A 14,784-nucleotide genomic window follows, 5' to 3' on the forward strand; every position below is an offset into this window, starting at 1 on the left:
GAGGTAAATCAAAGACAGACACGAACACTGCCCATACCAAGGTGCCAACATCACCAAATAATACAATACAAAAGAATAACCCAACCATGACAAACCACACCGGACATGTGTCAGCTCCACAAAGGGATTAAAGGAACACAAACATCCTCAACAACATGCCGTGAAGTTCTCATGCCACCCCAAAATAAATCCCCAAAAATAATCCACGGTACCGTCACAACACAACCACCTTACATGTGTCCAAAGCCATCCCAATGAAGGTTCAAAAGGGCATATACCACCCCTCAGGCAGAGGATCATCAACAACACAACACAAGACCCGACAAGTAGATATGGTAGGGAATACTTGAACCCACAACTCAAAGGAATTAGATAAGTACCAATAGGTTAACAAAATTTTGACAACACATATTCTAGGCCTATAATTACCATGGCAGTGCACGATACCAACAAGGAGAGAATAATCAGGCATAAGAAACACCAAATTACCAAATAATGCTTACAACAGGATGAAATCCAAAGCAGTAGTTCAGAAAAGGTCAGTCAGATTAAATAATACACAGCAAGACAAGTTACGAGTAGGAAACTAGAAGTGGCCCAGACACCAGATAAATATCCTTGAACTAGTTGATAGGTTACACGAGGAAGATGGTTCACGACACACCAGAAATAGTGAAACACGCTCGACCAAAAATCAGGAAGGAAAAAAAAAACCAGTTAAAACTATAATAGCTCAGGCACAAGGCCATCCAGTTATCCCAACCTAATACCGGCCAACATGGCCCAACCACAACTGATGACTGCCTCACGAGCAGTTGACAGAAAAGATAACTCCAATCACAAACCAAGACCAGACATACATACATACTCACAGGTGGGATGATGAAATGAAAAGACACTCAAGCCAACAACACACAGCACTCAGTCAAGGCACAAACACACAAAGCTCGGTAATGATTGAGGCACATCATATAGGCAGATTTCAATATACCAAATTCCACACAAGGATGGGAACACCTCTCTAGTAACAGGTCAAATAAACCAGACATGATCTCGCAAGGGTGCATATTTAACGGCACACTAAAAGCCAACTACACTTCAGATAACAGAAACTTAAACCAAATTTAAAGAAATAACAATAGACGAGTAAGGTTAAGCAATTTCCAAATTAAAAACCAACCAAAGAGCACAGAAACATTACAGGCTTGAAAAGTTTCAAAATATCATGATGTTGTCCACTAGATTATCAGATACTAACAGCCAAGAACGGTCACTGGCATGGAAACAACAGAGGTTAGCCATAAGTTAGTAGGGGCAAATAACTTTACCCACACAGCCCCAATTAAATGAAAAGCACATACAACCATCAATGCCAAAACACCGGGTCACATTTCAAAACCATGAAAGGGCATAACACATCACCGTACACTACAGCACATAACCGTTTACACATATAAGTAGGCATATTTGGACATGCTAGGTGGCCAGGTCAAATTATAATCAGAATCACACACCAGAGTTAACGCAGTAAGAAGGTATTAAATTTAGAAGACCAATAAACGGTTAGCATGTACACCACCGAGGTACCATACAGGAAATATGCTAGAAATGATAATAACAACACTAAGTCTCGGAGCCCAAGGCAAGGCCAGAACAGATAACGCAATAAGGTGATCCCAGGACACACTATGTCACTCTCCAAAAGCAACCGAGCAACCTTCACCTAACATAATGATCAGAAAAGCTCTCCACGATTAAACCAGATTAATTCCCACCGAAATCGCAACCACAGTATGCAGGTAGACAGCAAAAATACAAGGTTGACAGCCAGTACAGATAATACAGGACATGTACCAGGCGGTAGTACACCAGTAGCCCTGAGTCAACCAAGTCATACTCCATTACAAGTTGTTCAATTATTACAACTTCCACCAACCCAGAATAATTAATTACATGCAATCACTCACCAAATCCGCCAGGAAAAGGAAGAAAAAATTTACAGGTCACCTCGAAACAGCAAGGCAGAAGCAGAATTCACAGCACAGGTACCCATAGGTTTTCAAAATCATAATCAGCAAGTAGGTAAGTCCATACAGCTCAGCATAACCACAGTTGAAAGCAACAGGGAACTCCAAAACACAGGTACATGAAACAAATAACATAGGGAATTACACGAGATCCTTGCATTTCCTTTTACAATAGTTATTGACAATAACACTTTCAGTTTCTTAAATCTTTGGTTTCCATTCACCAACATTCACTACAGCACTGCACCAAGCAAGGGTAGAAAGGGAGGAAAATTAGGCTGCACAAGGCAGAACAACAGAGATTAGGCAGCAGAGCAACAACAGTGGAACAACAAACAACCACGCTCTGATACCACTCTCACCGCTCACCACCCTCTAGGTCCCCGGTACCACCTAGGGGTGATGAGGTGAAAAACCTTACCCACCAGGGAGAGAGAAAAAGAGAGAGAGAAAAAAAGGACGAAGAGAGAGAGAGAGAGAGAGAGAGAGAGAGAGAGAGAGGGGGAGAGAGAGAGATAGAGACCCTGGTGAGAAGGTTGTTAGCGTGTCCGCCCCAAAATGGGAGTAATAGCGAACACGAGGAAGAAGATGGGCACAAGAAGAATAACACCGAAGTTCAAGCACAATTTAAAAACAAGAAATCATAGAAATAACTTACCGGAAGCAGCGAGGAAGACAACTAAAGGCCGTGGAAATTAATGCACAAGAAAAACAATGGCAGTGCTCCACCGAACGTGGCGAATGAAAACCAGCATTTACATGAAGTAAAAAAAAATTTAATGGAAGGACAAAAGGTAGGTAACAAACCAAGTTATTAAGATGATAAAGCCTAAGTTTATTTTTAAAACGTAATGCCAAAATGTAAATAAAATCAACATAAGGTTGAAAAATGGGAAAGGAAATTAACAATAAGTAAAATAAATTAGAATATACCCAGGTGGGGTTTTAAAGAAAATTAATTCATTACTAAATAACAATTAATGAAAAACAAATACTCTTTAACAGATAATAAATAGAGAACTTGATGAAAACAACAAGAAAGAAAGGGTGACCTCCGTACCTAATTAAATGTGATCAGAAAACAACGGGAAACAAAATGACTTTCTTACATAAATGTTACCTTTAAATTAAATGTGATCGATAACGGATAGTTAAATAAATTTAAAAAAAAATATTAAGTTAACAATTATTCAATAAAATGGATCTTCAACGCGGTCGCTTCTCATAATTACCAAATTTGAAATCGTTCAGTTACCACCAAGGACAGTTTCCAAGACAAACCGAATTTTACGTTAAAATACCTCCTCACGCGGGGCAAGGAAATGGTAACACAACATTAAAAGGAGGAGAAAATAAACAAATTAGTTTAAACAGTAAACGATACACTCGACCCCGAAATATATAATTCAAGGTCCACACAGGCTCAACACGCCGGACAACAATTCACCCGACAACAATCCACACCCGAACCGTCGCCAAGGTAACCACTAAACAAAAACAAGGCCTCCTAATACACGGAGGAAAAACAGGCCAGAGAAAATAATTAAATTCACCCAAACCCCAGAAGGGGGGGGGGGTGGGGAAGAAAACATACCAAACGAATTAGAAAACAAAACACAGGAAAGCAAACAGAAAGCCGAAAGAGGTAAGGTTCGGTACCTTGGAGACTGTACCTTGGTTTACAAAGAAAGTTACAATTTAAAATGCCCAAGTAGATCAGTAAAATTTTAAATTAATAATTCCAATTTAGTTCATGGTGAACCTTCCACATTACTGTGATTAGTTGCCGAAACAGTTTTCCAGATTTTCGATACCACACACGCAAATAGGAATAAATTTAACGGCGAAGTCCAAATATTTATTATTATTATTATTATTATTATTATTATTATTATTTTTCCAGAAATCTTCGAAAATATCAAAATCCTCTTCAGGACGACGTTTAAAGTGTGTCAAACACTGGTACGTACCTTAGGTGATGAAGAAATGAGAAGAATTTTTAACCTGACATTGTTGACGAAGAAATACAGTCAAGCCACCGGGATCCAGACCTCGTTGTGAAGTATCCAGACGAAAAATAAATCCAAAAAACGCTCAGAAGAAAAGGCAGGAGGTCTTCAACTAGTTTACCTGGGGAAAATCCCCGTTAACATTCAATTTACGGTGGTTTCTTGGTACTCCAACACTCCATGACGCCGGACACAAATACACACCAGCTCAACATGGCTGCCTCAAGCGAACTGCCTCTCGCGTCGGCAAGCAAGCGAGGAGGAGGCCAGTTTTGCCTGGTAGCAGGTCTGCGCATGCGCAACCAAACAGAGCTAGGAGAACGGCGCGCGGCTTACATTAGTTTAAAACGGTATGTCGAGCACTCAATTGACACGGATATTCTAGGACTCACAGGCCAGTTCAAAATGTTTATAAGGGGGAGGCTCACATTATTTAATATCGTCACACATGGGTACTGGAAGTGAAGAAGGATCTGGAAAAAAGTCCAGATGAACTCAACTGACACCACGGACAGAAACCTCTATAGGAAAAAAATTAACGGATGGAAAGTGCAACCAGAGAACGAAGTGAAAAAGAAGACTGGAGCAAAGTGGACAGAAGAACGAAAAAAGATCCACAAAGAAAGGATGAGAGCTGTTTGGCAACTCAGAATACAGAATCGTTAGAGCTTTGCGTGATCCATTGGGTCCATACGCATATAATAATAATTGTTACGGAGTATCGTGGATGTGCAGAGGTGAAAGAAGGTGCTGGGGTGAACAGGTCTCAAAATACGAAATTAAAGTTAATTTAACAAAGTTGTATTTTTTTTTTCAAGAGCAAGAAATAACAAATATAACAGGTACTCAGTAGCTAAACAAAAATCGAGAGTGTACAATTACAGTGTTACAGGATTTGGGCTCCGAGAGCCAGACACACAATTCTTGAGCTATAAGCCCAACCTTACGATATACAAGATTCCACAAAAGGGCAGAAGACCCCAATCATGCCCAGGAGCTCTTGCTCCCAATTACACAGTAAAGCCTCCTCGAGGCACGCAGAAACAAATTTTAAGAAAGAGCAACCCGCTCTTAAGTTCAAGCCTATCAAAGGCCACACCAAACTCCTCTTTCAAGCTGTCCTCCAAGGACATACACACAGGGGTAAAAAATACCCAACCTACTGAGGCCTATTCAGTGAAGAAACAGAAATATTACATGGCCTCCACAATACCAACTTGAGAGGCAAAACTGCACTCCTAATATACTTTACTAAAACCTACCTGGCACTAGGCCGCTAATGCAAGGGCTAATCCCATACTAAAGAGGTGACTTATATAAGAAAACGATTTACATTACACTAGAAGGGAAGAAACGGTTGTGAAAATAAGTTCACCTCAAAGCAATATGAGAGGGAGCTCGAGAGGGTTAAGCACTCTCTATCCCAATTTGTAGTTTAAAAAGATAGAATTGATACCAAGTGTCTTTACATTTTAGAGGAAAGTTACATGGTAAAAGGCTTCGGACCTGCCCCGAGAGTTAAACTGCTGAGCTAGCAAGAAAATAAGTTATTAAAAGGCCATTACCTGGTGGTTGAACTGCTGCCCGAAGAAAGAGGCGCTTCCCGCCCCCTGCTACATAATTTACACAAAGAAGATGTTACTGAAGTGGCGCAGAGACACGAAAATTATCAGTTTATATACCCTCGCGGAACATTCGAGACCTTTCAGGAATGAGAACACCCGCCCACAAGCCTTTTATTGGTTAATGGCAAAAACTACTACACCAGATGAAGAAGAAACACCTTATTGGTGGAAAATTAATTACAGAAATTCCTTATTGGTCAAATTCAAAACTGGCGGAAAGAAAGGGTTAACATTGCCAACTTAAACAATGGCAGAAAGAAATTTAATAAAGAACAAACTTATAAGTACTAAATTTCTTCAAAAAAAAAAAAAAAAAAGGTTCCTTCACTTCGCACTAGGGTGCACAATTGTAGTTCTTAAGTAGTGTCCTCTAGAAGAGAATGTTCACACTTCTTGCTACAGATAAAACAAAAATGAATCGAAACTGACATAGTTCAGAACACTTCAAAATTTATAGTAATGACATCTTCTGTGAAATCGTTGAATTAATATGGAAGTTAAAGTTCAGGCTTCCTCCAGTAGAGGAGTTTTAACTGGCGCAAGGTTTGAATTAGCGGCGTGGAGGTGTACCACCCGGTACAATAATAATAATAATAATAATAATAATAATAATAATAATAATAATAATAATAATAATAATAATAATAATAATAATAATAATAATAATAATAAATTGTCGGATATGAGCACATGACCGCTATAAGAACAAGTATAGATGTTATTGACTTCCAAACTGAAATAACAGCAAAATGTAAAACACGATGCATCTCCCACTTCTCATAGTGTATTAATAGTGAAGGGGAAAGAAAGAAACAGGCTAAAGCTGCCAAAGAAGAAACGCTTCAGTAAATAATGAAACAAGGCTGATAAGACAATGCGTATATCTTGACAAATGTGGGTAATTAGTTGGAACGCATTACAAAAGGGCTCCATGGTTCAGGAATCCAACAAAAGCAAAACATGGAATAAATAACTCATTCAAGAGGGGTGTCACAATTGTCTGTTAACTCTTTTCTAGACTACGAGAAAGGAAACACATGTTAAGCTCCTCAGTAATTATGTTATGAAATGAAATATAGCGCCCTCCTGCTTTCTATTAAAGAAGCATGGAACTGGTTAACATCAAACAAGTACTAATGATGGTTGTGATGCTGTATAATATAGATACAGAGGCAGTACTAACTATTCGAATAAACAAATAAGCTCATCAAGAGTTGTAGTATAATTAGTGTACGCGTGAATTTTGTCCGGTTCTTTGGCTGAATGGTCAGATATTAGCCGTCGCTTTAGAGGGACCCCGGGTTCTATTCCCGGCCGGGCAGACTCGGCGAGTTTGTGTTCGTCTTAATACATCTACGTACAACACGTCGCATTACCACACACCACAGAAACACGTAGTAGTGAATATATGCCTCCTCATAGGGCTAGTGTTAGGAAGGGCATCCGGCCGTAAAACGGTCAAATCCACATACATACATACATACATACATACATACATACATACATACATACATACATACATACATACATACATACATACATACATACATACATATATATATATATGTGTGTGACACAGTTCACACTCGCGACCCCACAGGTGTGAGAAAATAGTGGAAGAAGAATTCACTGAATGTAGTATTCAATTATAAATTTTTTTCGTGCCTATGTACATGCCTATTTTAGATAACTTTAATGTCTATAATTCCTGACCCTAACTATAATAATTTGATATTATACTTCTCTTTCCATCTCTACTGTATCCATTTATCCAAAACAATTGTTTGATTAAGTCACTGGAAGGATTCCACACGTGGTCGCATCTAGCCAGTACGAGAAAGTCACTTATACATCTGTAAAATGTACAGAAAAGGCATATCTATTTCTCTATTACATACGCCACCGAACTGCGAACAAAGCTATGTAACAGTGCCTGGGCACATTGACCAACATTTTGTTCATTCTATAGATCCTTAGATCCTGTTTCCTGTTTGGTGGACGGCGATTCTCGCCACTAACATCCAATATGATGCCCCATGGAGATTGAATCTGCAACGTTAGTTGCGACCACTAGAACTTCTCTGGTGTGGCTCATACCTGTATCGAAACGAGTAAATTGTCTTACTACATTACTAGTTATATGTCTAGTGTTGACAGTAGAAATAAAGGGGAAAAACCTGTTGAGTGCGCGAGTTAGTGAACTCCGGTACGGTTATATAATTACCCTACTGTGATGGTGTAAACTCCACTGCCACATACTGTATGTTAAGTTCGCCAGATCAACAAAAAGTTCGCCTGTCTATACTTTGGCTTAAACTGACCGAAGGGATTTTCTTTGTCAATTCTCAGACTGAGAACTGGTTGCAAAATTTCGAAACATCATACTGAAGCCTGTCAATGAAACTTCATAAATATGTTTAAAAAAATGTTTGACCAATTTATAGGTCAAATTAGAATTGTTTGGTCAGTACATTGCTCCTTTATATCATTTTTTGGTAATTTTGATTTCCTAAGATGCCTTTCTAATAAGTTCCGATCGGAATATTGTTTCTGTATGTATAGTTCTTCTTTCTTAATCTGCTTACCCTCTAGGGTTGGCTCTTCCCTCGGAGTCAGAGAAAAAATGAGCACATGGTAATTTCACTTACGCAGAAAAATTGAACCTATACATGTAATATTTGTTGTGGGTATCTAGAGACCTTGTATCCTCATTTTGATAATAATATTTTTTTTGTTTGAGTCATCAGTCCATAGACTGGTTTGATGCAGCTCTCCATGCCACCCTATGCTGTGCTAACCTTTTTATTTATACGTAACTATCGCATGCTACATCTGATTTAATCTTCTTGTTATATTCATACCTTGGTCTACCCCTACCTTTCTTACCGCATACACTTCCTTCAAATACCAACTGAACAAGTCCTGGGTGTCTCAAGATGTGTCCTATCATTCTATCTCTTCTTCTCGTCAAATTAAGCCAAATCGATCTCCTCTCACAAATTCGATTCAGAATCTCTTCATTTGTGACTCGATCTATCCATCTCACCGTTAGCATTCTTCTGTAACACCACATTTCAAAAGCTTCTATTCTCTTTCTTTCTTAACTAGTTATCGTCCATGTTTCACTTCCATATAATGCCACGCTCCAGATGAAATTCTTTAGAAACATCTTCCTAATTTCTATATCAATGTTTTGAAGTGAGCAAATTTCTTTTCTTAAGAAAGCTCTTCCTTGCTTGTGCTAGTCCACAATTTACGTCCTCCTTACTTCTGCCATCGTTAGTTATTTTACTACCCAAGTAACAATATTCATCTACTTCCTTTAAGACTTCATTTCCTAATCTAATATTACCTGCATCACCTGCCTTCGTTCGACTGCACCCCATTACTTTTGTTTCGGGCTTATTTATTTTCACATTGTACTCCTTACCCAAGACTTCGTCCATACCATTCAGCAACCTCTCAAGGTCTTCTGCAGTCTCAGATAAAATAACAATGTCATCGTCAAATCTCAAGGTTTTGATTTCCTCTCCTTGGATTGCGATTCCATTTCCAAATTCACCTTTGATTTCCTTTACTCCCTGTTCAATGTAAACATTGAAAAGTAGGGGGGACAAACTGCAGCCCTGTCTCACTCCTTTCAAAGCCCCCGATTCTTTTCACTGTAGACTGATTTTTATACAGATTGTAGATAATTCTTCGTTCTCGGTATCTGGTCACAATCGCCTCCAGAATTTCAAATAGCTTGATCCAATCAACATTATCGAATGTCTTTTCTAGATCTACGAGCGCCATGGACATGGGCTTGTCCTTCTTAATTCGATCCTCTAGGATCAGACGTAAAGTCAGGATTGCTTCGTGCGTTCCTACATTTCTTCTGAAGCCAAATTGATCCTCCTAACTTAGCTTCAACTTGTCTTTCCATTCTTCTGTAAATAATACGTGTTAAAATTTTGCAGGCATGAGATACTAAACTAATGGTGCGGTAGTTTTCACACTTGTCAGCGCCGGCTTTCTCGGGAACAGGTATAACAACATTCTGCCGAAAATCGGATGACACTTCTCCTGTCTCATACATCTTATACACTACATGGAATAACCTTGCCGTGCTGGTTTCTCCTAAGGCAGTCAGTAATTCTGAGGGAATGTCATCAATTCCAGGTGCCTTGTTCCTATTTAGGTCTCTCACAGCTCTGTCAAACTCTGAACTCAAAATTGGGTCTCCCATTTCATCAGCACCAGTAGCCTCTTCTTGTTACAGAACAGGACGGACGGACGGGCGAACGTAAAATGGGGTGAATTGGGACAAAGGGATGAATAGGGACAAAAACAGGAAAAATAATAATTTATTCTTCAAAATGTCAACTAAAGATATTTTATTCATTTAAGGGAAATTGAAGAGTTCTTCATTCTTTTACCTTTTCTGAAAGTCTAACGATTTATACAAAAACAAATTTTTGTCAGGGTGGCTTTAGTGACTTTAGTTGCTGAGCTAATTTCAGAGGCTGAAACGGTGTGTTAGGATTATAATTATATTCGGTGATATTCTTTTAACTACTTCTGAAGTTACTAGAAGATTCCTATGACTAAACTGTGCATTATTTCACTTTTTTAGAGACTTGTACCTTATAACTTGAAAGTGGGCTGAATAGGGTCAATGGGAAGAAAGTATAACGGAGACCCTCATTCAAAAACTCATTTACCTGTGGATGCAGAAATAGTGGAAAAGGCAGTTTTTCAAAGTGAAAAGTGGCATGTCAATACTTTCAGCTCGTCGCCATAAGACCTATCTGTGTCGGTGCGACGTAAAGCCCCTAGCAAAAAAAAAAAAAAAATACTTTCAGCAGCGGAGAAATTCAACATTTCAAAATCTGCTTGACAAAGATATGTTGCTAACACAGATGGAGCCGTAGTGTCTATGAAGAAGAAAGGTGGGCAGACAATTTGATCACATGATTTCGAGGAGGAATTGGCAGAGTGTATTCTGACATGTTGTAGAACAAGGAATAGGGGAAGGAAGCTGGGTGAAAGTAAAGTTTTTATATGATCGAGGTGTGGAAAAGGTATTTGTAGGAAAGGTACTGAAAGTGATAAACCCAGGACGAAATTACCTATGAACATTTCTCGCTCAGTCCACGAAAGTGTCTGTTCCCAAATGTAACTGATAAATTTGAGTTCAAGCATACACAGGTGATAATATTCGGAAGCCACCAGTTGTAAGAAAGGGAAGATATACTTTCAGTGAATTGTAAAGATTTCTGTTTGTTTGTTGTGCCAATCATATAAATTCTGCACCCATAATAAATACATTGTGCATTTAAAGATGATTAGAAACATACAATGTGTCCCAATCAACCCAAACACCGGTTAGAATAGGGATATCCATTTAAAATACCGAGGGTCCCTATTGACCCCATCACTGGTGTGAATAGGGAGAGCCCTTTAAAATAATATATACAATTCTACAACTACAGGAGAATATTCTGTGTGCATAAAATATAAGCACGCGAGTTCCTTTTTAATAGAGAAAACTACCCCAATAAAGTTAACCAATTCCTTCGAAAGTTACTAAGCAAAAACCTAAAAAACTGTCCCTATTCACCAAATGATCTACGTCTTCACATTGATACTACTGCTGGATATGTTCCTGATTCTTTCTGCTTTGCCTTTTTTCCATAGAAGTGGCTTTCCATCTGAGCTCTTAATCTTCATACACTTGGATTTCGTTTCTCCAAAGGTTTTCTTGATTCTCCTGTATGCAGCAACTACCTTTCATAGGACCATACAACCTTCAACATCCTTGCACTTCTCCTTCAGCCATTCTTCCTTAACTGTCTTGCACTTTCTATCCACTTCATTATTTAATCGCCTGTATTCTTTTTTGCCATCCTCATTTCTTGCATTTTTGTATTTTAGTCGTTCAATCAATCAGGTCTAGTATCTGCTGAGTTATCCACTGATTCTTAGTTGCTGATTTCCTTCCTTCCTAACATTTCTTCAGCAGCCCTGCTGAGCTCATTTTTCATGACTATCCATTCTTCCTCTGTTGTGTTTCCTTCAGCCTTTTCATTTAGTCCTTGTGCAACATGTTCCTTGACACAATCCCTCACACTCTTTTCTTTCAATTTGTCTAGATCCCATCTCCTTGCATTCCTCCTTTCTTCAATTTCTTCAACTTCAGATTACATTTCATGACCAACAAATTCTGGCCTTTGGTCACAGGGGTCCCGGGTTCGATTCCCGGCAGGGTATGGAATTTTAACCATCATTGTTTAATTCCGCTGGCACGGGGACTGTGTATATGTGTCGTCTTCATCATCATTTCATCCTCATCACGATGCGCAAAAGTGTATATTTTCAGGTCAATATTTTGAAATAAAACACAGTTAACCGTATCACAGCTTCTGAGAAAGTTTGTGCATAATTTCATGGAATGCCACCCAGCAGTTTGGACGTAATGCCATTTTGGATAGACAGACAGACAGACAGACAGACAGACAGACAGACAGACAGACAGACAGACAGACAGACAGACAGACAGACAGACAGATATAAGTCATTTCATTTTTATATACCGAGTCCAGTTATTTAACCTTATATTTGAAGAACTGTGAACTCACCCAAAATTACTGAAGAATCTGACGAAACACCGGCCGAAGAAACGCATGAAGTAGTCGGTTGTTGTACCCTGACCTACTACCTGGGCACAAGCAGTTGCTAGACTGGGCATCAGGTGATCAGGGTAGATCTGATGAGTGTTGAACACAGTAAACTGGCAATCTGCTTCTTCGCGAATTTGATTCCAGGCCTCCTCTCCATATTCCAGCTGTAATAACAGAATAATAGGATATTTTTCATTACCTGTGCGTAAGGCAAGAAGAAGTGTAAACAAGTTATGTTTGAGGGCCAGTATTTAGGGAGAATGGACAGAATATGTCGAGTCTTTCAAACAAAATTTATATCATAAACAACCTAAGTTATAAAAGTTGGAATAAATATCTTATTAACTCAGAATGACACGTTTCGTAAAATCAATAAGAGCCTTGAAATACATCACTTCTATTACATGCAATTATTAAATAATAAAGTTATTTGCTTCACGTCCCACGAACTACCTTTACGGTTTTGGGAGACGCCGAGGTGCCTGAATTTTGTCCTACTGGAGTTCTTTTACGTGCCAGTAAATCTACCGACACGAGGCTGGCATATTTGAGCATCTTCAAATACCACATGACTGAGTAAGGATTGGACATGCAAGTATTGTTACATCGAAACGTGTTAGTGTCCCTTTAACATGAAGTAGAAATTTCACATAAAAATAGAAGTCTGTTGATCAATTGATTAACTGGTCGGTTGTTGGATTTTCCAGTTTAGAGTTAAAATTTATTAAAGTTAACATCTACATCAACAGAAACATGAGGAAATACCGGTTATTCCAACAATTAGGTGGTCGAGTAACAAAGCAAAGGGTACCTACTTAAAAAGGAAGAAGCACGTCAATCAAATTTAACATTGTTGTGCTCGGTGTTCGGAAGAGAACGCTAGTTGATCAAAGTAGATCATGGAGGAGAGACAAAATATAGTCTGGTACGTGCAATAGCAAACAATGTAAGTGCCCTCTGGAGCTAGACATGCTTTATATATCTATATATATAAAAGCAAGTCGGGCTGGAGCGATGTATATATAAATATTTAAAAATGAAAAAAGACGTGAATTAATGAGGCACTTCCAGAAATCTCAGAAATTTGAAACTTGGTACGAGGGAAACTGATGACCCCAGGATCCCTAGAAAAATCGGAAATTCTCAAAATTCCCTGAAGGGGGCACGCTGGGCGGGCTCAAATTTTGGGCTCAGCGTAAGAACACAGTCGTATAGTATATCCAAAACGATAACCTATAGGTTTCGCGGGCTTAAAAATTTTCGGGAATTTCCTCATTTTTATCCCCTATCCCCCCAAATCAAGATGGCGGCACAACCTGCCAGACGAGGTAGACAATTGAAATTTCGTGAAATTATAGCTTTTGGTCCCTAACCGACGGGAAAATTCCAAGATGTTCAAATGTTTCACTTTTTACCCCCAAAGATATCGAAATATGGAGGCAATTTTAATGACTGTGCAGACATTCCTTTTGAGCTAATTTTTGGCTAAACGGTAAGTCGTATCACAAAACGGATGGCACAATGTCTCTTCAATTCGGAGTGATCTACAACTTTGGTCCTGTGACATTTTGTCGTATCTCTCTCCCTTATACGTTAAATTTGGCCGTATATCTGGATTGTTCGTAAATTTGGTGATTTTTACAAGTATATTTCATTGTTTGACACACTTATCAGAATGATAGGATCATCACGTTGTGTGCGCACATTGGCACGATTAAGGGACATATGTGTACCAAATTTCATGATTATAGCTGATACATATGTAGGCAAAAAGTAATGTAAAATGTTAAAAATGCACCCAAATTTCACCCTATTCAAAATTTGATCTTAATTTACCCCCATAATATGGGAGATACAAGGATATGGTTTAGAAACAAACATGTAGAGCGATAAATGAGGCGTCTGATGGCGCAAACCGTTTCTTAATATCATAAACCGTTTAGGAGATATGAATCTCGAAGTGGAAGTCTGCACTTTTCAACGTGCTCATGCTTATCCGTCATCTATATAAATAAAATTGTAACGACCGTGTGTCTGTACATTGATTATTTTGGCGAAATTTCCCTACAGTTATCCGTTTCAGGTGTAATAATGACCATCTGCATCATTTTTAGCTTTGGTGTCTGTTTGTCTGTTTGTTTGTCTGTTTGTCTGTTTGTCTGTTTGTCTGTCCTTCTATAACTTGAAAACTACTGGATATATTTCCACCAAACTTCATATTTAGAATCCACTTGTCCTTGGGTAGGTTTTAGCGCAAAAAATAAAATCGTAACGACCGTGTGTCTGTACAATGATTATTTTGGCGAAATTTCCGTACAGTTATCCGTTTCAGGTGTAATAATGACCATCTGCATCATTTTTAGCTTAGGTGTCTGTTTGTTTGTTTGTCTGTTTGTCTGTTTGTCTGTCCTTCTATAATTTGAAAACTACTAAATATATATTTCCAGCAAACTTCATACTT

The 14,784-nt window shown here is 38.6% G+C and overlaps 1 protein-coding gene across 1 annotated transcript in view; it reads right to left on the reverse strand.

Moving 5' to 3' along the window:
- Positions 1-14,784, reverse strand: part of LOC136866739 (soluble guanylate cyclase 89Db) — a 175,270-nt gene that overhangs the window by 84,944 nt on the left and 75,542 nt on the right. Inside the window, exon 2 of the mRNA XM_068226828.1 lies at positions 12,282-12,487. Coding sequence (XP_068082929.1) covers positions 12,282-12,487 — 206 coding nt within the window. The remainder of the gene's footprint in view (positions 1-12,281; positions 12,488-14,784) is intronic.

The sequence above is a fragment of the Anabrus simplex genome, chromosome 3, assembly GCF_040414725.1.
Source record: "Anabrus simplex isolate iqAnaSimp1 chromosome 3, ASM4041472v1, whole genome shotgun sequence".
Taxonomy (NCBI): Eukaryota; Metazoa; Arthropoda; class Insecta; order Orthoptera; family Tettigoniidae; genus Anabrus; species Anabrus simplex.